Source organism: Artibeus jamaicensis, unplaced genomic scaffold, assembly GCF_021234435.1.
Source record: "Artibeus jamaicensis isolate MK-2021 breed Jamaican fruit bat unplaced genomic scaffold, CSHL_Jam_final contig_519, whole genome shotgun sequence".
In the NCBI taxonomy this organism is placed as follows: Eukaryota; Metazoa; Chordata; class Mammalia; order Chiroptera; family Phyllostomidae; genus Artibeus; species Artibeus jamaicensis.
In genome coordinates this window covers 56,173,120-56,195,278 of record NW_026521871.1, presented here as the reverse complement: position 1 = coordinate 56,195,278, position 22,159 = coordinate 56,173,120, and the positions used below count along the sequence as shown (strand labels likewise).

At 62.2% G+C, this 22,159-nt stretch overlaps 3 protein-coding genes across 7 annotated transcripts; 1 reads left to right on the top strand and 2 right to left on the bottom strand.

The window, feature by feature from the left end:
* The first annotated feature begins 25 nt into the window (after positions 1 to 25).
* PCBP4 (poly(rC) binding protein 4) lies at positions 26 to 10,139 on the top strand. 4 transcript variants are annotated; one of them, XM_037128550.2, is made up of 13 exons: positions 26 to 203; positions 6,431 to 6,575; positions 6,721 to 6,744; positions 6,842 to 6,874; positions 7,049 to 7,165; positions 7,353 to 7,484; positions 7,628 to 7,756; positions 7,990 to 8,064; positions 8,232 to 8,276; positions 8,353 to 8,416; positions 8,534 to 8,586; positions 8,679 to 8,848; positions 9,463 to 10,139. In XM_037128550.2, the coding sequence occupies exons 2-13, from the start codon at positions 6,495 to 6,497 to the stop codon at positions 9,527 to 9,529; spliced, it is 990 nt and encodes a 329-aa protein (XP_036984445.1). In that variant the 5' UTR covers positions 26 to 203; positions 6,431 to 6,494; the 3' UTR covers positions 9,530 to 10,139. The 4 variants fall into 4 exon arrangements, with proteins under 4 accessions (XP_036984445.1, XP_036984442.1, XP_053525230.1 ...); XM_037128547.2 differs by having other exon boundaries at positions 9,266 to 10,139; XM_053669255.1 differs by lacking the exon at positions 7,628 to 7,756 and having other exon boundaries at positions 9,266 to 10,139.
* A 252-nt stretch (positions 10,140 to 10,391) lies between these two features.
* On the bottom strand, positions 10,392 to 11,909 carry GPR62 (G protein-coupled receptor 62). The gene has a single exon (XM_037128546.2). The coding sequence runs from the start codon at positions 11,891 to 11,893 to the stop codon at positions 10,802 to 10,804; it is 1,092 nt and encodes a 363-aa protein (XP_036984441.1). The 5' UTR covers positions 11,894 to 11,909; the 3' UTR covers positions 10,392 to 10,801.
* Positions 11,910 to 15,567: 3,658 nt separating this feature from the next.
* On the bottom strand, positions 15,568 to 22,089 carry PARP3 (poly(ADP-ribose) polymerase family member 3). Of its 2 annotated transcripts, none has more exons than XM_037128662.2 (11): positions 21,949 to 22,089; positions 20,823 to 21,004; positions 20,128 to 20,259; positions 19,526 to 19,714; positions 19,232 to 19,364; positions 18,925 to 19,151; positions 18,542 to 18,691; positions 18,290 to 18,376; positions 17,863 to 18,040; positions 16,568 to 16,723; positions 15,568 to 16,139 (listed from the first exon to the last, which is right to left on the bottom strand). In XM_037128662.2, exons 2-11 carry the CDS (start codon positions 21,000 to 21,002, stop codon positions 15,970 to 15,972), a joined length of 1,602 nt encoding a protein of 533 aa, XP_036984557.2. In that variant the 5' UTR covers positions 21,003 to 21,004; positions 21,949 to 22,089; the 3' UTR covers positions 15,568 to 15,969. The 2 variants fall into 2 exon arrangements, with proteins under 2 accessions (XP_036984557.2, XP_036984556.2); XM_037128661.2 differs by lacking the exon at positions 21,949 to 22,089 and adding an exon at positions 21,648 to 21,936.
* Between the last annotated feature and the right edge of the window lie 70 nt (positions 22,090 to 22,159).

The following is a 22,159-nucleotide window of genomic DNA, read 5'->3' as shown; positions in this document are numbered from 1 at the left end:
GGAGGGGCCGGGCCGGGCCGGGGGGTGGGGGTGGGGGGGCGCGGAGCCGGGCTCCGGGCCGGCCGGGCTCCGCGCCTGTCAAACCCCTCATTGTTCGCAGCTGATGTCACTCGCAGTTGTGAGCGGCCGCCTCTCCCGGGGACAATGTGGGACTGAGCGGCCCAGCCGCCGCGCCACCGCCGCCGCAGGACAGCCCCAGAGAGGTAGGGCGCGCGCCGGGCGGGGCACCGCGGGCTGTGAAGTTTGGGGGTTCGGCCGGGGGCGGGGAGTCGGTGCCCTAGTCCACAGGCCCGGGTCCTGGGTCTGGGGGCCTATGAGACTGCGAGGAACACGGTCTCTGTCCCACACGGGCCCAGGCCTGCACAGGTGGGGGGCGCTGGCCTGCCAGAGGAGCCCCCAACACCGGAGACCCCAGATTCGAAGCCCTCATCCCACCTGCTGTTTCTGGCCTTCGGACCGGCTCTGCTCTGGATCTCCCGCCCTGGGCTGGGGCTCTGCTCCCTCGCCGTCCCCATCTGCTGCTCCCCTGCATTCTGGCCCAGCCCGCACCCCTTCCCATTCTCTGCAGTCTCCGGTGGGGCCCCACACACCTCCCAGGGCTGTGTGAGGATGACAGGGGGAGGCTCACGTTGGCCCTAGTGCCCGTGGCTCTTCAGCCCTTCAGCTCTGACCTGGCTTCTTAGTTGGAGTCCTGGGGGGTATGGGGGGGGGGCTTTGGCTACTCACTCCAGCCAGGCCCTGGGGCCTGCAGGTCAGAGGAGGGAGGTGCTGCCTCCTCACTCCCCTATCCCAGGCAGGCCGGCCATCTTGAGACCTGTGGCACCCGGTGCCCGGCCCGGCCCCAGCACCCTGGGGAGTGGTCTTCAAGGGATGCGCCCAGGGCCGGTTGCATTCCCTCCTCCCAGAATGTGGGCTGTCGGGCCCCACCCAGCCCAGGATGAGCACCTTCGTGCTGGACCAACAGGGCTCGTGTCCTCGGGGGCCCTTCTTCCCCCACAAAGCACTTTTCAAAGCCCTGGACTCCCCAGAAGCTTAAACCTCAACTCCGGCCCTCCCTGTCACTTGGGATTATTCTTGTTGCCTTGGGGCCAGCACCTGGGTTCCTACCCATTTCCATCTCAAGGTCCCCTAGCCCCTCTGGGCCCTAGCACCCTCTCAACCTCCAAGGCGCCCCCTCCCAGCCCCCACCCCCTCCGCTTCATCAGCATGCAGGCTCAGGCTGCCCAAACACAAGGGGATTGTTCTTCTTGCGTGCTCAGGGTGGGGGGCTGGGAGCAGGCAGCCCACACACCCTGGCAGGCCCAGGCCACAGGCAGGCTGGCTTTGCCCCGCCCTGTGTCCCCAGCCTGGCTCTCTCCACCCTTCCTACTCTCATCACTGCCCCACTCCAGCCTCCATCACCCCTTCTTGATGGCGCAGACCTCTTGCAGAGAGAGGTCTCAGCTACGCAGGGGACCCCTGGATCTCCCCAGCTCTGCCAGTCGCCTGTCACTTAGCCTTACAAATATGCCCTTTCTTGTCTGGGCCTCAGGTTCCTCTCTGGGGAGGCCCTTCCAGCTGTGACAGGCTCAGCCCCTATTCTAATGGGGAAGCCCACCCAGAGGTCTCAAAGCACAGTGCAAAGGCCCACCTCACTGACATGCCCGGGGAGCCCCTAGACTCCCAGAAACAGCAAGAACGGGAGCTGGGGTTGCTGGGGAATGGGTCCCTAAGCCCTGGGACTCCTCACCGCCCCCCCCCACCCCACTGCTCCTGAGACCCTCAGTGCCATCTCTGGCCCCTGATGCCCCAGGCCCTGGGAGCACCCTCCTTTTCCACACACTGAGCCTGGGCCTGGCCCCTGCCCTCCGGGAGTGCTCTCTGTTGCGGAAAGACAGTCTCGGAAATGCCCATTTGGGCTCTCTTGACTTGTAGACGTGTCTTTCGGGGGCCCAGAGTCCTGGGTGATTGAATCTGACTTGGAAGGTTGGGAAGGGCTTCACAGGGGAGGCAGCATTTGAGAAGGATTTTGACAGCGGGGGAGGATGGGCATTTCAAGCTGGGATCCACCTGGGCAGAGGCCCGGGGGCCTGGAGGTACTAGGCGTGTTTTGCAGCCTGGTGTGTGTGGGGGTGGGGTGATGGAGTGGCAATGAGGTGAGTGGCTGGTGGGGGCCAGATGGCGAAGGCCCTTGAGAGCTTGTCTATGGAGATCAACCTTTATTCCTTGGGCACTGGGGAGCCAAGGATGGCTGTTGAGCAGTAGTGTGACCCAGTCTGAGGAATGGAAGTTAGAGACCTTTCTCAATTTGCGTGAGACAGTGAGGGGATGGGTCCCCACCGGTGGGACTGTACCCCGAAATTGCCCTTCCTCCTAGAGCCCAGTCTGGGCCTGGGCCCGCCTGGCTCTCCCTTGACTGTGCAGACTCCTGTGGGGGGGGCAGGGGCAGCTGCCTGAGGATGTTCGGAGGAGCCTGTCGCATTTCTGGCACCAGCTAGGTTGTCGGCACTTTCCTCCCCTGCCCAGCACTGAGGGTACAAGACAGCCCTGGGTCAAGACCCAGGGGCTGGAGCTGGTGGACCCCAGACTGCTCCCCTGCAGACCCTTCCTGCCCACTCTACCCGCAGTGCTATGGGTGGGCCTCCCGAGAGGCTGGGCGCTCTGTCCCAGGGTGCTGCGGCAGTTCTCGTAGAGGCCTGGCTAATCGGGGGTGGTGAGCAGGAGACGGCCAAGGCCGGGGAGGCAGAACCCCCCAGTGCCCCCAGTGCCCCCAGGCCCGGGTCCAGTCCCTGCCACACCCTGCCTCGCCCGGTCCCCAGCATTCCCCAGCATCACTGGGTGTGGCCAGCACGGCTGCCTTTGGAGTAGGTGTAGGAGGTTGCTAGGTTAGCGGCTGGAGGGGCTGAGGGGTTATTTGGGGATGTAAAGGGGAGGACGAACCCGGAGGCTGGCCTCCTCTCTCCCCCCAGCCCAGGTAGGTTGATGAGCCCTGGATGGTCCAGACGCTGTGCTCTGGCCAGCGGAGTCCAGGGAATCCCCTGAGGGGTGGGCCAGTCCCCCTGAGTCCCAGGAGCCCCCCCTCCCCTGGATTGTTCTTGCTGCAGAACAAAGCCTGGGTGGACACTTGATCCCCGCGTGTCGGGGGAGCTGGCTAAGCCCCCAGCCCTTTGATTGGGCAGCTGTCATGAGAGAGAGAGAGAGAGAGAGGGACAGCTGGGGGGAGGGGCAGGAAGGGGCGGCCACCATCGGCCGCCCGTCGCTTACACAGCTGTTCCACCCCCTCCAGCCTGTGTGGCAGAAAGCCAGGGACCGAGGGAGTGGGCGCCGGGTCTGGGGAGGGGGCCTGGGGAGCAGGCAGGGACACTGGAGGCCAGAGGCCTGGTCTGAGTTGGGTACGTTCTGCCAGAGAGCCCTGCTGACCAGAGGGGGCTGGGCACCCCCAGAGGTGAGCTGGAGGTCACTGTGGCATGAGGCAAGTCTACCATGTGGGTGGCCCAGCAGGGACCCAGGGCCCACCAGGCTGGACAGCCCGTACTCCCTGGAGCCCCTCTGAGGGCGGAAGGCAGGTGAGGATGCCTGCCGGGGCTGCTAGGAGTGTAATTCAGACGACCCATTTTAGGACCCCTTGTCTCTCCTAAAGATGGGGAAGGCCTCGGGGGTCCTTCCGACCAGGAAGGACACAGAGAGGCCGCAAACGCCCCCCCGGCCCCTGCCCCACGTGCGTGCACGCACACATAGCACAGGTGGGTAAACTGAGGTCCAGGTCTGGCCAAGGTCACCCACAAAGCTTGGGGCAGTGGGGTGCTATTGCAGACCTTACCTTTCTCAGGGTAGGAGACTGTACCTTTTTCAATGGCCACATCACAGCCATTCTGACCTGTTTCTCCTGGGACTTAGGACCCCAAGAGGTAACATGAAAATGACGTGAGAGCAAGGTCAGGTCCCCCACTGGTTACCGCCCTGAAGGGTTCCTGAGGCCCAGAACATTCTGCAGCTTGACTGTGGCTCCAGACAAGTTGTCAGCCCTTTCTAAACATGACCCGTGTCTGCAGGCCAGGCAGAGGTCTCAGAGACTACTAAAGCCTGCTCCCTACCTTTGAAGAGCCCCCCAAAAGAGGACTCAGAGCAGAAGGGACAGACAAGGGGAGGCAGATGGGACCTGTGACCAAGCCCCACACCAGCAGGCGGGACACTGCGAGTCCCACCAGGCCCCAGCTCTCAGTGACCTTGGGCAGGGCACAGACCCTTGTGGGCATCGGGTTCCCCTTTGTCCGGGGAATGCCCAGCTAACCAGTACGTTCGAGCACCTTCTCCAGCCTGGCTCTGGCCTGAGGTCTGGAGACACAGGAGAGCATTGGCCTTGGGTCCTGGCTAAGGGGCTGCTGGGCTTGGCTGTCCGGGGAGGCAGAAACCACAGCGGCATCACAAGCTCTTGGGGGAGGTGCAGGTGCCGGGAGAGTGTCAGCCAGGGTGGCCAATGCCAGGCCAGCCAGTGGGTCCACAGAGCACGGCCCCTGTGTCCACGGTTGACCTCTGACCTCTGGGTCTGTGGGCAAAACTGGAATGGAAGGAGGAGCAGGTCCTGGAAAAGGAACAGCTACTAGGTACTTGGGGGGACAGGGTTGTCACCCCACTCAATATACAGATGAAGAAACAAGCCCCGTACCATGCAGTAGCTTGCTCAGGCTTCCCGAGGAAGACCCAGGCAGGGACACCCCCACTTCCTAGTCCGTGCCCGAGCCCTGGCTGGCCGGAGGGTTCTGAAGAGGGTATTGGATAGAGCCCTGTGCCCTTGACCCTCCTGTCAGGACAGGGCAGGGGCCGAGGAGGAAGGCCCCCAGAGGCCAGAGGTGGGCCGGCCATGCCTCCTTGGCTCCATGTCCTCCCAGGCAGGGTGAGGGCTGGGTCCTGGCTCAGACTTGGCTCCATTTGGTCCCACTCCCTGTGTTCCTCCTTGGGTCCCGGTCCCCCAGTGAGCCCCCCATCAATGCTGAGCTTTGGCTGGAGACAGCCGCTGGAGGAGAGGGATTTCCAGGCAAGATTAAGGTTCAGGATTAAGTCCAGGCTTGAAAAGGGCTTGGGTGGGGAGGGCTGGCGACCATGCTAATCCCGGCAGCTCATCCGGGCTCCTCCGCTCTCCATTTGCGGCCCCCCAGGTCCCTTTCTTATCCCTCACCATGCAGTTCCTCCATTGTATGGGTGAGGAAATGAAGGACCTGTAGGAGGTGCTGTCGCCTGGGAAGGGGGCCGTCCCGGACACTGGCCCCCTCAGCACATAGGAGAAGGCTTGGGAAACCACCCGGCAGGCCGCTGGCCCCTGACCATGCACCCCACACGCTCTCTGGTACCCAGTGGCCCTTGCCCGAGCTGTCTAAGGGGCTTCCGCTCCAGCAAGCTCCAGTGGACAGGGACCACTTCCGAGGTGGGGCCACCAGCTTACGCCCCCAAGCCTTTGCTAGGGCAGGGGAAGGCAGGGGCCCAAGAGCCTCTCCTAGAGCTTTGCTGCCTTCCCTTAAACTGTCCTCCTAGACCTCCCGTGGCTCCCCATGGCTGTGCTGGGCCCAGTCTCCAGGGGTCCTGTGTTCCGAGAGGCCGGCAAGGAGGCCCCCTTTCTCCGGACTGCCAGATCCTCGTTATTTCTTCTGACGCTCGGGAGGGAAAGGTGCTCGTGGAGACTGGGTGCCGGCCACTCAGGTCCACAGTGCATTTTACTTTTTTAAAAAGTTTCACCCATGTTTTAAAAAGATTTTATTTATTTATTTTAGAGAGGGGGGAAGGAGGGAGGAAGAGAGGGAGAGAAACATCAGTGTGTGGTTGCCTCTCACGTGTCCCTTAATGGGGACCTGGCCACAACCCAGGCATGTGCCCTGACTGGGAGTAGAACTGGCGACCCTTTGGTTTGCAGGCTGGTTCTCAATCCACTGAGCCACACCAGCCAGGGGCCATTTTTTTTTTTAAGGATTTTATTTACCTACTTTTAGAGAAAGAGGAAGGGAGGGGGGGAGGGAGAGACACATCAGTGTGTGAGCGATACATGGATCAGTGGCCTCTTCCACGCCCCCAAATGGGCACCTGGCCTGCAACCCAGGCATGTGCCCTGACTGGGAATCGAACCAGCGACCTTTTGGATTGCAGGCCGGTGCTCAGTCCCCTGAGCCACACCTTCCAGGGCTCATTTTACTTCTCCTACCTCTTTGGGAGGGTAGGGCTCGGTTTCCCATCTTCCTGCTGGGGGCTCAGGCCCGGGGAGGTTCAGTGAGCTGTCCAGGGTTGCACAGCTAGTGAGTTGCAAACAAGCGCCCCAGGCAGCAGGACGTTCGCAACTCAGGGTCCATGTCATCTCCCTTCTCTGGGAGCCTGGCTGGCCCCGCCCTGGGGTCCCTATGGAAGGGCCGGGGACCGGAAACAGGGCTGGGCTCCTACCTGAGCCCCTTTCTGCCGCCCCTGCTAGAGCCGGCCAGCCCGCAGTGTGGACACACTCCCAGGCCGCCTCGGCCGCGGCCCCGCCTGGCAGGATGAGCAGCTCAGATGCGGGGCTGGAGGAGGAGCCGGAGCTCAGTGTCACCCTCACGCTGCGGATGCTGATGCAGGGGAAGGTGAGGGGCTTCTCTGCTGGGACTTGGGGGCAGTGTTAAAGGGACGAGGCGAGGTTAGGCCTGGCCAGCTTGGGGGTGGAGGTAGGAAGGACGGGGAGGGCCTGGCGTCAGTAACCTCCTGACTCCACTCTCGTCCTGTTTGCAGGAGGTGGGCAGCATCATCGGGAAGGTAGGTGCTGGGTTCTGTTCTCTGTGTCCTCTTAAGCCTGAGGCCTCCAGCCCCAGCCGCTCAGACCAAGAGCCTTCCTCTGTTTTCTCCCCTGCAGAAAGGAGAGACTGTAAAACGGATCCGGGAGCAGGTGAGGAAGGAGCTGGGGAGGAGCCAGGGATCCTGGTTTGGAGGGGAGGGGAGGCCCCGTGAGTGCCCTGAGAAGCTGGCGGTTTCCAGCTGCTGGAGCCTATGAGTGGGGTGGGCAGACAGGTTGCTGGTGAGGAAGGAGCCCCGCTGCCCGGCGCGTGTCCTGTCCCCTCAGAGCAGCGCCCGGATTACCATCTCCGAGGGCTCCTGCCCAGAGCGCATCACCACCATCACCGGGTCCACAGCGGCCGTCTTCCACGCAGTCTCCATGATCGCCTTCAAGCTGGATGAGGTGCGTGACCAGCTGGGGTGTAGGCCTAAGCCGGTTCCCTGGGAGGAATAGGACTCGGGCTGGTGCTGGGAGGGGAGGCCCAGCCCAGGCAGGGTGCTCGAACTGGTGCGAGACTGTGGGAGGGCTTCCTTTTGGGGCAGAGGGGCAGCTGGGGCAGCCGGGGCCAACCCACAGTCTTCCTGCCCAGGACCTCTGCTCTGCTCCTGCCAATGGTGGGACCGTCTCCAGGCCTCCTGTGACCCTGCGCCTGGTCATCCCCGCCAGCCAGTGTGGCTCGCTGATCGGGAAGGCTGGCACGAAGATCAAGGAGATCCGAGAGGTGAGGGGAAGGGGAAGCCACCCCCAGGGTGCCCCACTCGGCAGCTGCGAGAGAGGAGCTGGGCTTCCGGCCGCCTCTGAGCCTGGGCAGCTCTTCTCTGGGCTCTGGGAGCAGCCAGAGTGGCCCCTCTTCTCTGCTTGCAGACGACGGGTGCCCAGGTGCAGGTGGCAGGGGACCTGCTCCCCAACTCCACGGAGCGTGCTGTCACCGTGTCCGGGGTGCCCGATGCCATCATCCTGTGTGTGCGCCAGATCTGCGCCGTTATCCTGGAGGTTCTGTTCTGGGGCGGGGGGAGTGGGTGGGGGCTGGGCCCGGGCCCGTCATGTCGTGCCCTGAATCCTGTGCAGGTGACACCTGGGTGGGGCAGGGCAGGGAAGCAGGGCTGGATCGAAAGCCCCAGAACAGCAGATGCTTTCACCTGGGGGCTTGGGGAGGGCCTTGAGAATGTAGGGTCCTTGTGAGGTCAGGGGTGTCCTGACAGGGCTGCTTCATCTGTGCCTTTCAGTCCCCACCCAAAGGAGCCACTATCCCGTATCACCCAAGCCTGTCCTTAGGTACTGTCCTTCTCTCCGCCAACCAGGTGAGGGGACAGCAGAGGGGTGGAAGCATCATTGCAGAAGGGGGATCGAGATGGTGGAGGGGGTGGAAGGAGGTCTCGGGGGTCCAGGGAGAGGCAGGGAGGAGCAACTGTGGCCACATTGCCCTAACCTGTCACAGTAACCTCCTTCATCCACTTTGTCCCCACAGGGCTTCTCCGTCCAGGGTCAGTATGGGGCTGTGACCCCAGCTGAGGTGAGTGGCCACAGCCTAAGACACCCCTTCCCCAGTCAGGCCTCCCCTGACTTCTGACCCCTCTTCTTCGGCCCAGGTCACTAAGCTCCAGCAGCTCTCGGGCCACGCAGTCCCCTTTGCCTCACCAAGCATGGTGCCAGGTGAGCGCGCTCTTGCGGGAGGAGGCGGGGCAAGCCCCAAGGGGCCAGGCTGCCCCCTGGAGTGGACGTGGGGAGCAGAAAAGGCCCAGAACCACGCCCAACCCCTCTTCTCCCTAGGACTGGATCCTGGTGCTCAGACCAGCTCCCAGGAGTTCTTGGTTCCCAACGATGTGAGCAGGGGATGGGGTGGTTTTCGGGGGGTAGGGGCCCTGAGGGTCTGGGGCCTGCCTAGGGTTGAATTCCTCCCCCCTTCCCCCACCAGCTGATTGGCTGCGTGATCGGGCGCCAGGGCAGCAAGATCAGCGAGATACGGCAGATGTCGGGGGCTCACATCAAGATCGGGAACCAAGCGGAGGGTGCCGGCGAGCGGCACGTGACCATCACGGGTTCGCCGGTGTCCATCGCCCTGGCTCAGTACCTCATCACTGCCTGGTGAGTGTGGGCTGGGGGTAGGGGGTCATGGGTCACAGGGCATGGGACCTCTGTGCCTGAGAAAGACACAGGGTGGGGAGGCTGACCTCTGCCTGGTGCTGTGCTCCGTCTCATCCCCTCTGTGTTGCTCCATCTTCTTCTCTACCTGCGCCCCTCTGTCCTCTTCCCCCACGCCTGGCTCTGTGTCCTGGGCCTTCAGCCTCCCCATTACTCCCCTCGCCCCAGACGATACCTGCTGTCCTTTCTTCCCTCCCTGCCCTTCCCCCATTCCCATCTGCTCCCCAAATATGTCCACCCCATGTCCCAGTTCTTCTCAGTTCCCTTCTGTCTTTCATCTAATCTCACCCCCGATTTTGTCCTCATTGTCTCCTCTCACCCCACCTTCCCCTTCATCTCCCCCCATATCCCTCTCTCCAGTCTAGAAACGGCCAAGTCTACCTCTGGGGGGACACCTGGCTCGGCCCCCGCAGACCTGTCTGCCCCCTTCTCGCCGCCCCTGACGGCCCTGCCCACAGCTCCCCCAGGCCTGCTGGGCGCGCCCTACGCCATCTCCCTGTCCAACTTCATCGGCCTCAAGCCTGTGCCCTTCTTGGCTCTACCACCTGCCTCCCCAGGGCCACCGCCGGGCCTGGCGGCCTACACTGCCAAGATGGCAGCGGCCAATGGGAGCAAGAAAGCTGAGCGGCAGAAATTCTCGCCCTACTGAGGCCGGCTGAGGCGCAGGCACGGGAGCAGGCAGGACCGCCGGCAGGGGCTGCCTCCACACCCGCCCTGCCAAGGAGCCTCCAGCCTGGGGTCCCAAAACACCACTAATGCCCAGAAGCATGGATGCCCTGCCTGGCCCCGGTCTGTGGGAGCCCCTGCACTCAGAGTGGCGGCTGTTTCTGGCCCAGGTTCTGGGAGATGCGGCTGCGCCAGGAAGGGGGCTCTACCCCCTCTAGCTCTGTGCTTGGATGCAGGGAGCATCCTTAGTACCCCCACTTTGGGGGTCACTCATGCACTCCCCATCCCTTAGGGCTTCCCAGCCTACTGCCCCCTTGTGGGGGTCAGGGAGGAGGGCTGGGCGCGGCTGGGGGCCAAGCTTCTCTTCCCACCTCCCTGCAGATTCCTGCTGCTTCCACTGACACCCTTTTACTGGAATGGACTGGCTGGGCTTGGCTGAGGGCAACCCAGAGGGGGCGCTGCCGGGCAGCTGGGGGCGTCCCAGGGGGCAGGGCTGAGTTCTGAGCAGCAGACACTCTGTACAGTTTTTTCAATCCCTGTTTTTGAATAAATATTCTGAGACCAGGAAGCGGTAAAACATTGTGGGTATTGGCAAAACCTCAGAAAATGGGTGCAGTGGGCCTCAGGACCCCCGTCTGTGAACCCACCAGCCCTAGTTCTGGGCTTCAGGACCCTCTGGGAGACACGTCCACCCTCCCACCGCTAGCACCAAACTGCTCCTGTGCTTGTCTGGGCATGTTAGAAGTTGATGGAGAAGACCCAGTGGCTTTGTCCAGTCTCTCCTGGTGCACGGAGGTCCTTCTGAAGGTGATTTGCCACCGGTTCTTCCTGCTGTGGCTGTAACCCGGCCGGCCCTGCTTGGCCAGGCCCTGTGGCTGTAAGCCCCGAGGACCATCTTTGGGGTCCTGCCTGCCTCCGCCCATTCCTTGGCCTGGGGACCATCCATGAGTGTCCAGACCAGCTTTGAGATGGTCTGCACAGATGGGGAAAATGAGGCCTGGGGAAGGGCCGGTATGCATGCAAGGCCGCGCTCAGAGTTGGGCGGAGAACGCAGGACTCCTAGCTCCCAGAAGCCTCTGGGCCTCACCAGGTTGCAGCCTCCCTTCCTGCTCTTCCTGAGCCAGAAGCCTCAGGGCACCTGCCGTCACCTGTGCAGTAGGCTGGACGGTCCCCTTTTAAATGCCACCTCCCTTTCTCCGTCCCAGCTCAGTGTATGAGACAGATCTCCTCTCAGGTGGCCTTTGGCATGCTGAGGATCACGCCTCCGGCCAAACTCGGGTCTTGTTCCGGTGCCTCTGAACGGCCTAAGGCAGCGCCCTCTGGAGGTCTCTTGAGGTGCTGCAGGAGCGTCCGCGGGTGCCAGGTGCGCAGAGTGCAAGTCCGCGGGCGCTGAGACAGCGCTTGCCGGGCCAGGCGGCCCAGCGCCCGACGCACGGGGCGCTGCAGCAGGCCGTACAGGAAGGGGTGAGCCGCGAAGGCCGAGTAGGCTACCCAGGTGACAGCTACCTCGGCCTTCGCGGCCTGCGCAGCCGGAGCCAAGCACGCACAACCGTAAGGCAGCCAGCAGGCTGCGAATTGGCCCACGGCCAGCGCGGGGGCCAGGGCTGCTTTGCCCCCAGGCAGACGCGGCCGGAGGGCGGGTAGGATGGAGAGGCGGCTGTCCAAAGAGTCAGAGCGCAGCCGGGCCCCTCGCGCGGGCGGCGGGGGCCGCAGGGCAGCGCGACGCGCCACCAGGAAGATGCTGCCGTAGGCGGCGAGCAGCAGGAGGGCGGGCAGCGCGAAGGCCAGCAGCGCCCAGAGAGGCCGGAAGGGCCCGAGGCCCCCGGCCAGGACGGAGCAGCGGGCCGGGGCCGGGGGTGTTGCGGGCGGCGGCCCGAGCAGGGAGAGCGCACCTAGCAGCGTCGCTGCGGCCCACACGGCCGTGAGCACCAGGGAGGGTGCAGGCCGCGCGCCGGGTCGCAGCGGGTGCACGATGAGGCGGCAGCGCGCGAGCGCCAGCGCGGCCACGCCGAGGGTGCTGGCCGGCAGCAGCGCGGCCGAGAGGAAGCGTGAGGCTCCGCAGAGCACGGGGCCCAGGCGCTCGCGGCCCAGCCCGGGCGGCGGCGCGGCCAGCAGGCCCAGTGGCATGATGGAGGCGGCCGCCAGCAGGTCCACGATGCACAGGTGCATCAGGTAGAGCGCGTCGCGCAGCCCTGGAGTGCGCAGCACCACGACCAGCAACGCGACGTTGCCCAGCAGTGCTGCTGCTTCCACCACAGCGGCCAGGATCAACACCATGGAGCCTGCGACCTCTGTGGCGTTCAGCCCTGTGGAGTTGGCCATGTAGCGCTCAGGCTTCACCCTGTGCTGGGATTCGGAGAGCGAAATGAAACGGCCCTCCATCCCCCATTCCCACCACCCCTCCCTTGCTCCTCCGGCCCCTCACCTCACAGGCTGCCCGGGCTCTGGCTCTGCTGCCCAGGCTGCCATCCTCTTGGGGGCTTGGCCAGCCCCGTGGAGGGCTGCAAGGCTGAGGCTGTGGCTCTCCCCCCTGCACCAGCAGCTCAGCCCTTGCCGGAGATGGTACTGGCTGTCACTCTGATGTTGCCCTTTACAGCCACAGAGCCAGAGGGCAAGGGAGGGGCAGGGCCTGGCACCAGTCCCCTGGGTCCTAGCAGCTGCCGACCAGAGGCTGGAGGCTTCTCCTGTGAAAGTGCCTGTGGAGGGCCCACAGCAGGCCCAGGTTGGGGTCTAGTGTCCGGACCATAGAGTGTGTAGAGTGTGGAAGGCGGAAGAAACCTGAGCTCTCTCTCTGTCTCTGGAGGACCACCTCTCTCCCCTTCAGGCAGCCTGCCCGCCCCCCACGGTTCTCCTGAGTGTGACCCTGGCCCCTGAACCTTGGGGTATCTATGGTTCCTTCCATTATTGCTGCGACCTAAGAGTGGGAGCAGCTTCCCGCTGTTGCTGATCTGCGGGTTCCCTCGACACCTGACTTTGTAGCTCAGTCCCTTTCGGGTATCAAAGTCCTCTTGTCCAAAACACCCAGAGGGATGTCAGCTTGGCTGATGGGGTCTTGACTGACGAATGCCCTGCAGTGTGTCTCCTGCACAGTGGCCGGAGCACATCCCTGCAACAACAAATCGATGGAGCCACGGCCCTGCTCTCATCCCTCCAGGAAAGAGGTTCCCGTTGCCAGAACAGGTGCCCCCGGCGCTCTGAGCACACCCTCCTTCTCTCCTCCCCTGCTTGCGGCCATAGCAGTCATCCTGCCGGTTGCTCACACCTCAAAGGGGTTTCCACCCCAGGACCTTTGCGTGTGCTCTTTTCGCTGTCAGACACCCTGCCTCAGTGCAGAGCAGGGCTCGCCCCTCACCCGATTCAGGTCTCTGCTGGAGAGAGGCCTTCGTTGGCCATCAGTCTCTTCTGAGATTGTTCCATCTCATCACTAATCCTTTTGTCCTGCTTCATTTTTCTTCCTGGCACTTCCCCTACCTGATGCTATGTTTCCTATCTGTGCGTGTGCTTGTCTAGCGCCTGTTTTACTGGAACGTCAGCCCCCTGAGAGCAGGGCCCCTAGGCCCCATCCCAGGCACGTGGTCAGCATCAGCGCAGATATCGGTGGCAGAGACCAGGCTTGGGGCCTGTAGGTGGACTCTCTTTCTGCTGAGATTTAAAGGGCCCCAGCCCAATTCTCCATGATTCATAGGAGGAGGCTAGTGCCCAGACAAGGGAGGATTGTGTCCCAGATCATGCAACTGAGGTGTCCCTGAAACCCAGGTCACCTGCTTCCTATGCTCTGTCCACAGATTGAACTTGGGTATTCACCTCTCGGAGGTGAAGCGGCATTTGGAGGTTTTGTTCAGAGGGAAGAGGGAGCCTTGTCCTTGTCCCTGCTCAGTTAGGCCTGCAGGCCTGGCAGCCCCTGAGCCGCCAGGGCCTGGTCATGACGCAGCAAGGCCAGGCAGGGAGAGCAAAGAAGACAGTGGACCGGGGACAGCAGTAGGCAGGGACAGGGACTAAGGTGGGTTGGAGAGTGCCTGCTCCTCCAAATGATTTAACTCGATTAAAAAACTGTGTAGTTTATCTGTTTATTTACTGTTTTTAACTTGCCAGAAGAAATGAATAAAGGCACTGGCTAGTGTGACTCAGTGGATTGAGTGCAGACCTGCAAACCGAAAGGTTGCAGGTTTGATTCCTGGTCAAGGCACATGTCTGGGCAACAGGCCAGGTCCCGAGTCAGGGGCATGCGAGAGGCAGCCAGCTGATGTTTATCTCCCTCTTTCTCCCTTCCTTCCCCTCTCTGTAAAGATAAAATAATCATTTTTTAAAAAAGAGAAAGAAATGAATGAAGGATAAAGGAGAAACCAGTGACCCTGGCGCCCTACGGCAGGTGGGTGGGAGTGGAGGGGACGGGCTCAGGGCTGAACCCCCCTCTGAGCACAGCCCTTTGTATAGGTTGGACTTCTTGGAACTATGTTAATGTTCTGTGTATTGAAAAAAATACATCAGTAAAGATGAGGAAAACCCCCTCAAGGTGACTATAAGTAGAAACAAATGAGGCAGACAACTGTACTTGAACAACAAAATAATTTGGGGGAAAAAAAAAACGAACCTGCCTGTATTTCAAATGAACAACAGCCGCAGCGAAGGGAAGGGAATGGCTAACCTAAGTAACCTGTAAACCGGTTCCAACTCGTCGACCTCAGTGTAAAGGCAAACAGGGAATCTTGAAGAAGCTTTGAGAAAGCACGAGCCCCGCTTGGAATGCTCATTTCTCACCGTGGCACAGGTGTAGCAATTCAAAATCTCCTTTTGGTGTAGAACAGAGCAAACAAGTAGTCAGGCTGATGTGGTGCACGTGGAGATTCTTCCCATCGGAGAGTAAAGGTGGAACTGGGAAGAGTGAGAGAGCCCCTGGGTGGGAGCTGGGAAAACGGATGTAGAAAGAGGTGTGTATTTTGTGCGTGTACACCCTTCCTGGTTTTTTACTCCAAGGGCTCAAAAGCAGTGACACCCAACACCAAGAGCATCCCTTCTGTCTGGAAACCAGATTTTAAATACCATTTCCTGCTCTAGAGAGGTTGGGCTCCTTGGAGAAATGGCTGATCGGGATTGTGCAGGATGAGCCTGGAACACCATTGGCACCGGGAAATAAGGAAGTGCTCAGAAGTAATGGAGATGCAGGAGTCAGCTTGAAGGACCCTCTATGGGCCACATCTGGGACAATCGGAGGCTCAGTAAATAAGGACAGGTCGCTGATTACAAGTAGGGCAGCTGGTCACTTTCAGGGGAGAGACCTGGTATGGCAGCTGTCTTAAGCAATCAGTTCATGTCACCCACAGAGGGACATGTCCCTTCTGCCAGAATGCCCTGAGGAGACATCATGCATGTTGGTCCCCCCCCAAATGGCAGCAGCTAAATCTGATCGTGACAAGACATGAGGGAAATTGAGACTGAGAGACCCTGTGAACCAACTGGCCGGTACCCTTCAGGGCTGTGGAGGACGTCCAAGTCATGGAGGAAGAAATAAAACGTCTGAGACAGGTTTCAGATCGAAGGAGAGTAAAGAGACAAGACAAGGAGATGCCGGGGGGACCCCCAGCTGGGTCCCAAGCTGCTCTAGGACCCATGTCCTTGTGTCTGGTAGGCCCACCTGGGCGCTCACAGGCATCCTTTCCTGAGAGCAGAGCCGGGCCCTTGGGGACGTGCAGGTATAAGACACTCCAGTGCTAAGGCATGGGCAGGGCTTGGTCTGCCTGGCCCCGTCTAGGCTAACAGACTGGATCGCCAGGTGGGGCCCCCCCCACCCCGTGACCACCGGTTCTGAGTTGATGGCCAGGGTTGCCTTTGAAGGCCAAGTGATTGGAGGAAGTGGGTGTGGCAGAGGTGGGTGCGGTTGGACCAGGGTGGGTGGGGTCAGCATGGGGCTGGAGCTGCCGTGTGCTCTGGTGGCTCACTGTGGAGAGAAGGGGGGTCCAGGCTTGTGGGGCTGCAGCACAAAGAAGCAGAGTCTGGGGTGAGCAAAGACAGCATTTAATGAACTTGCCCCATGTGCGTGCTTGAAGTTCAGCCTACATCGGTGACCACACAGCCTGGGCCGGGATGGACGGCCTGGGTGGGTATGGGGACCAACTCGCTCTCAACCTGCACCCCTCTAACTGCACAGCCAGGAACAGGTGCACCTTCGGCCCAGTGATGCTGCCAGTCCATTGCACCTGTCAGCTTCGGGACGGTACTGGGGCCACTGCCCCGCCAGGGCTAGGGAGGAAGTGGGCATCACCATCCTGCACACAGCAGGGAGATGCGGGAGCAAGAAGGGGTGACGGGGGGGGGGGGGCTGCGGGCGGCCAGAGGTGGGCAGGAAGGCCGAGCCTGACAGTCCCTTCGCAGCTCGTCGGGGCGAGGGGAGGGCACGCAGCTCAGAGGCACATCTCCAGCAGGTAGCGCAGGCGGCACTGGCTCTCCTGGTAGATGAGGTACTCGCTCTGCCAGAACGAGGAATCGCTGAACTCGGGGCAGGGCGTGGGCTGGCCCTGGGGCACCACCACTCGCTGGCCATCCAGCTCCAGCTCGGTGTCCTGGGTTGGATCTGCAGGGTACAGCGGGGGCCGAGGGGGACGCCAGGGTCACTCATTGGTCCTTGACCTTACCAGGAAGTTCCGCCCCCCATACCGTCTGCTTCTGGCACAGGGCTTGCCGGCTCATTCCCACCTTGCCAACCTGCAAATCACTGCGCAGGCTGGGCTCTCCGCCTGGACTACCCTGCCCCTTTGCTCCACCTGGGAACACCCACTCATCCTTCAGCACGTGACGACACCTCTCCTTTGAAGCCCTCCTGGATACCCGGGAATGATTTGTTGAATGGCAAAGTGAAGTACTGCAGCGAGGACGCATGCTGCTTCTTGCCCCTCTGCACAAGCCCTTCGCGGCTCGCTGCTCCCTGCAGGCGCCCTAGTCCCTGGTCGCAGCCCCACTTCCATCCATAGGCCTGTGCAGCTTCTCAGGCCTGGGACTCACCAGGCTCTGTGTGGCCTCGGGCAATGACGCTGTCAAAGCCAGGGGGTGGCTTCTTCAAGCTGGGCTCGTCGATGGTGATGTGGTGCTCTCTGCCAAGTGCGACCTCACTCAGGAACATGTAGCCGATGCACTGCTTCCCACACGACATGCCCATAACTGGGGGCCACAGGGAGGCTCAGGCTGGGCTGTTCAGCCCTCTGGCTTGACTTCCTGGGTCCCTCTCTGCTGCACCGTTAGCCCCTCTGCCCTGGCTGCCTCAGCACGGACAGGGCCCCACTCCTCCACCCTTAGAAAACCCCCTGCCCAGGCCATGCTGCCTCCCGTCTCTCTCCCCGACTCGAGGCTCCCGGGGCCAGGCTTCTGCACCCCCTGCTGCCCTCGCCACGGTCAGTCAAGGCCTCCCAGTGACCAAATCCGGGGTGGGACGCTTTTCTCCCTGGCCCACTTGCTGACTTGGCCACCGGCACCCTTTCTCCACTAGCCCGCCCCCCATGGTCTGGTTCTCTGGGGGCTACTCTCCGTAGGCTCCTCTGCCTCCCTGCCAGACCCCTTGGCCTTGGGCAACCTTGGACACCCTAGAATTTCAGCCCCATGTGCCCTTGGACCTTGCTGCCTTGTCTGGGTGAGTGGCGGTGGTCTCCAATGAAGGGGTCAGTCTGGGTTGGGGACCCAGTCTGGAGAGGTCACCTCAGTGAGGGCTACGCTGGACAGAAACCTGGGGGTCATTAGAGGTGACTTTCACCCTGTCTTTCCCGCACGCTGCCACCCCACACTGCACATCCCTCTCCCAGATTCTCCCCGCCCCCACACCCGTGCCCTGTCCTGGGTGCCCCCACCCATGCCCGACGACTCCACTGTCCCCCTGCAGCCTCCGGGCCTGCCACCCTGCCCAGGGCTGCAGCTGCTGTCCACATCCAAACGGACACCCGCTTGCTCTCTGGATGAGACCCTCTTGTCCCCAAGTCCCCAGCCACTGCCCACACATGGCTTTGAGCTTTCCTATCAGGCTGGGCGGGAGGTCCTGACCTGCCGCAGCCGCCCAGCCTGTGGGCCACTGGCTGCCTGCTTTGCCTCAAAGGGTCATCTCTCACCCCATCAGGTCTGGCTGACATGCTCACTCTGTCCTCACCACCTTCTCCAGGAAGCTGTCCCTGAGTCCCCTCAAGCCCCAGGAAGCCCCACTGAGTGCTCTGGTCAGTCACTATTCAAGGGTTCGTCTCCTGGATCCCCCACAAACCGGGGGGACGACGGGCCCGGTCCTCCTCAGTCCCCATGCCCGCTGGGGAGCCACTCACCGTAGCCTGCCGACTTGCTGTTCTCCGAGGCAAAGTAGATGCCCTTGCCCACGCGGCCACCAGAATGCGGCATGATGCGGAGCCCACTGGTGAGGATGGCGGCCACTACCGCCACGTTGGTGCCATGCCAGAGCAGCCTCCGGTTGCCCAACTTGCAGTGGGCCTGGAACCTATCTCCCTGGGTGGGGGTGGGGAGAAACCGGGGAGCCGCGTCATGCCAGCCCGGGGCTCCTCCCTGCCGCTCCGAGGGGCCCACTGGGGCCTGGGCCTCTGGCCACTCGCATGCTCATTGCCACACTTGCCAGCCCCGGGGCTGCTGGGAATCAGTAAGAGTTGCAGAGATGGTCCAGTAAGGGATACACCAGCCAGGTCATCTCCCCAAGCGTCAGGGCAGTGACAGGGGAGGGCACTGGGGGACGTCCCTCACCTCCCCTTCTCGGTTCACTTTCCAAACGTGCTGAAGAGCAGGGCACCTGTAGGTGTTGCCAGTCTGTTTTAAGTAGGTGTGGATCACCTGTGGGGAGAGCAGAAGTGGGATGACCCCCCCAGCTCTCCACAAGCCCTAGAGACTCAGGGAGAGGGGACCAAGGGTGAGGGAGTCCCCCGGGCACCATGAGGGCAGATGGGCAGAGGGGTGATGCCCACTCTTCCCCCAGCTGCTCTGTGGGGCTCAGCCCACCTTGTACTCAGGCGTCTCCGGGTCCAGAAGCTGGAGCTGGCACTTGAGGAGCTGGTAATCTCGGTCCAGCGGGTGCGGCAGCTCCTCCACCTCCTTCTCCTCCTGGGGGGCTGTCTGCAGGCTCCGGGCCAGCTCGATGTCGGCCAGCACCTAAGATGACAGGCACTGGCAGCTTGTCTGTCCAAGTGACCTCCCGCCTCTGCTCTCCTTCCCACGCGACTGGCACTGTGGCCACCCAACTCGTCTGTCCACCTGTTCACCACCACCCCGTCCATCACAGTCCTGCTCTCGGGGCCTGCCGGCCACCTGCCCCCTGTCCCCATGTCCTTTGCCCAACCTGCTGGGTATCCGCACTGCCTGCCTGCCCACCCACCAGCCCTCACCAGCAGCATGTCCTTCTTGGCCTGCAGAAGCTCCAGGGAGCTGATGGGCGGGGGCCGGCTGCGGCCGAAGTTGTGGGGGATGACCGTGTAGAAGTGAGAAGACAGCTCGTCCAGGCCTGGGCCCCCGGCGGAGGGTGCCCTCAGGGCTGCCTCCAGGGCCTCCAAGGCCTCGAAGCCCCGTGCGATCTGCTGCTTGCTCAACTTCCCCAGGGGCATCTTTTTCACATCTAGGGGGGTGGGGGGTTGGGGAGACTCAGCCTCCGGTCACTCCTGGGGCCTTGCCACCCTGCCTGGCCTCTGCCCTCACCCAGGTTCATGAGGGCCATGGCGTCACTGAACATGTCCTTGCTGAAGATGTTGGTAATGAGCTTCTGTGTGGCTGCGTCCAAGGAGCAGGGCCGCACCCGCTGAGCCACGGTCCTCACTGGGCCTCCGTCAACCTAGGGGCAGAGGGCGCACATAGGGGCCAGGAGTAGGGCCGGACCAAGGCCAGAGAGTGCAAGTCTGTGGCAGTGCGGCACAGCTGGGCAGGGGCGGTGGCCAGGTGGCTGGGTGCCTGGTCCCCTCCCTCAGCCCAGAGCCCAGAGCGTAGCCACTATACCTTCACCACAGCTTCCTGGGCATCGTCCTCGCCCTGCACTTCGATCAGCGTGTACTTGCCGGGATGAGCCACAAAGTGGTCCCGCTCGGCCCAGCTGTTCTTGGTCTTGTCCCGAAACTTCTTCTCAAAGTCCTTCTTTGCGTCATCCAGTGAATCGAAGTGGCTGAGCTTTGACTGGCCCACCTCTCCCTGCAATTGACAGCCTTCAGGTGCATGCCTGGTGCTGTGCCCAACATAACACCTGCTGGCCTCCGTCCAGCCAGGCCCTGCGCCCAGCACCTAAGCCAGTCAGCACCTACAGCAAGGGTGTCAAACTCACTTCCTCTGGGGCCACGTCAGCCTCGTGGCTGCCTTCAAAGGGTCGAAGTAATTTTAGGACTGTCTAAGAGTAACTACTCCTTAACTGTTAAGAAGTTGAAATTACATTAGGCCCTTGGAAGGCAACCTTGAGACTGATGTGGCCCTGGATGAAAATGAGTGTGACGCCCCTGACCTACAGCCTTTCAGCCTGAGTGCTGTGTGGGCCCTGAGCAGCAGGGGGCAGTGCTGAGCAGGGAGAGGTGAGGGGAGGCCGTTGGGGGAGGGGCCGGGTGGGCACTCACAACGCGGCCCCAGCGGTTCCAGCAGGCGAAGCGGTCACCGTCCTCCAGCAGCTGGATGATGTAGAACTTGTTGTTGTTGCTCCCGATGTTGGTCTGGTTCAGGGTGCAGTCATAGTCCCCATGCACCTGGGCCTGAGGGCACATGGGCAGAGCAGGCTGGCGGCGGGCCGCCCTCAGGTGGGCAAGAGACCCGGCCGCATATTGACAGGGCTCAGACTGCCCTGGGTCGTCACAGGAGGCCCTGGGGGACGAAGTCTGAGGGGACGTGGCTAAACTCGGGCCATGGAGGAAAATTCTGGAAAGATACGGCTGTGCCCTGGGTTGGGGAATTGAGGGACACATGTTTCTTCCCCAGGGGTCTCACAAGGACACAGCCTTGCCCTGTGGTGTAGGTTTGAGGGTGCATAGGTGAGTCCTGGGGAGACCTCAGGGGTCAGAGCCTGGCTTGAAGGGTGGAAGGAGGAAGCCAGAGAAGCTCAGGGGCCTGCCCTGCAGTCTGTAGAGCAGACGCGACCCGCCTAGTGGGATGCAATGCAGCCCTGCTGAGCTCGGGGATCTTGGGAGACCACAGCCGACGTGGGACCCTTGAGCTATGTGACCAGAGCTAAGCCACACTGGGGAGGGGAGCGGCTCTGAGTGTATTCGTGTATCTAGGAGGGAGCAGGCTCCAGGCCCGACTGGGGACTACGGCTCACCTGGGTCCCGGGACTGCAGCTGAGGGGACACTCGGGGTCCACCCGGACTGTGCGCTTTTCCGTGGGTGCAGCCCTGAGGGCCTCAGCCGCGGAGCGGAAGCTGTCCTCCTCCGCCCCCTGCCGTCCCTTCTTCTTCTCAGGGCCCTTGCCCTGCACGGCGAGCTTGCGCTTGGGAGCCATGGCTGGTTTGGGGCACCGAGAGGGGCTTCAGGCTTCCATGGCAGCTGCACCCCACCTGGCTGGTACAGCACCAGCATGCCCCACGCTGGGTTTGCCTTTGGTGAGCACCCACCGCCCCCACTCCCTCCATGCTCCAGCCCCAGCCCCAGACCACAGCCAGTTCTCTCAGTCCTGACATGCCCTGTGCCCGATAGCAGGGCAGGGCCAGGACCCTGTCCAGTCTGCCCACTCCGGTCAGAGGAGTGGCTCCCTCCTCTCTCTGGTTGTGCAGGCTGTCCAGCCAGTACAGAAAACGAAAGGAGAACCTTCTCTCCCGCTATGGGCCCCTCCGCCCTCCAGAGCACTCTCTGGGCTCTGCCTGCTCCTCCCACCTCTCAGCTGCCTCGAACTTGGCAAGGGCGCTGGGCTGACTCATCCTAGCAATGGAGCCGAGTGGGTAGTGGTGGCCAGGGCAGTGCCCCCGGGGCCAGATCTGTTCCTCCGGAGCTCGGGACCCAGTGACTCAGAAACCCTTCCCATTGAGCTCAGTTTTCCTGGGCTGTCAGCCGGGGTCCCAGACCAGTGGCCTTGAATTGCAAGTGTACAAGGGAAGCCCCTCCCGACCCTGCCCTTCAAAGGGCTGTGGACAGGGCCGTGGGCACTCACCTAGGAGAAGCAGGGACCTGGGAGAGGTGGCCCTTGGTGCCCAGTATGAGGACCTCCCACAGCCGTCCCAGTTCTGGGGTCCCCTCTAGCAATCTGCTGTAAGCCTAGGCGTGACTATGGGAGGGACTTCCTGATAATTGCCAGAGGCGGAGGAAAGCTGGAGTGTGGTCGAGTAATATTTCAACTATTTGGCCACGAGTGGGGTGAGTCAAAGGCTGGGTCAGGCCAATGCGTGCGGCCTGTCCCACACATGGGTGGGCACCTCATCCGGACACTGCCAAGGCCTGGAGGACCAACGCACCGTTAGGGCTGCTCCTTCGGCCTGAGGTAGTCCACCGGTTCCAACAACCTTGGGCCAAGGTGCGGGCACTGCCTTCCTTTCTCTAGTGCTGCCTGGATGCCCCTGGTGCCCCGCCGGATATCTAGTGCCAGACTTGGTACACCCTTGTCCACGCCCCTGACAGGGTGGGGTCCTGTTCTGCAACTCCGAACTCCGCATCTCTGGCGCCCTC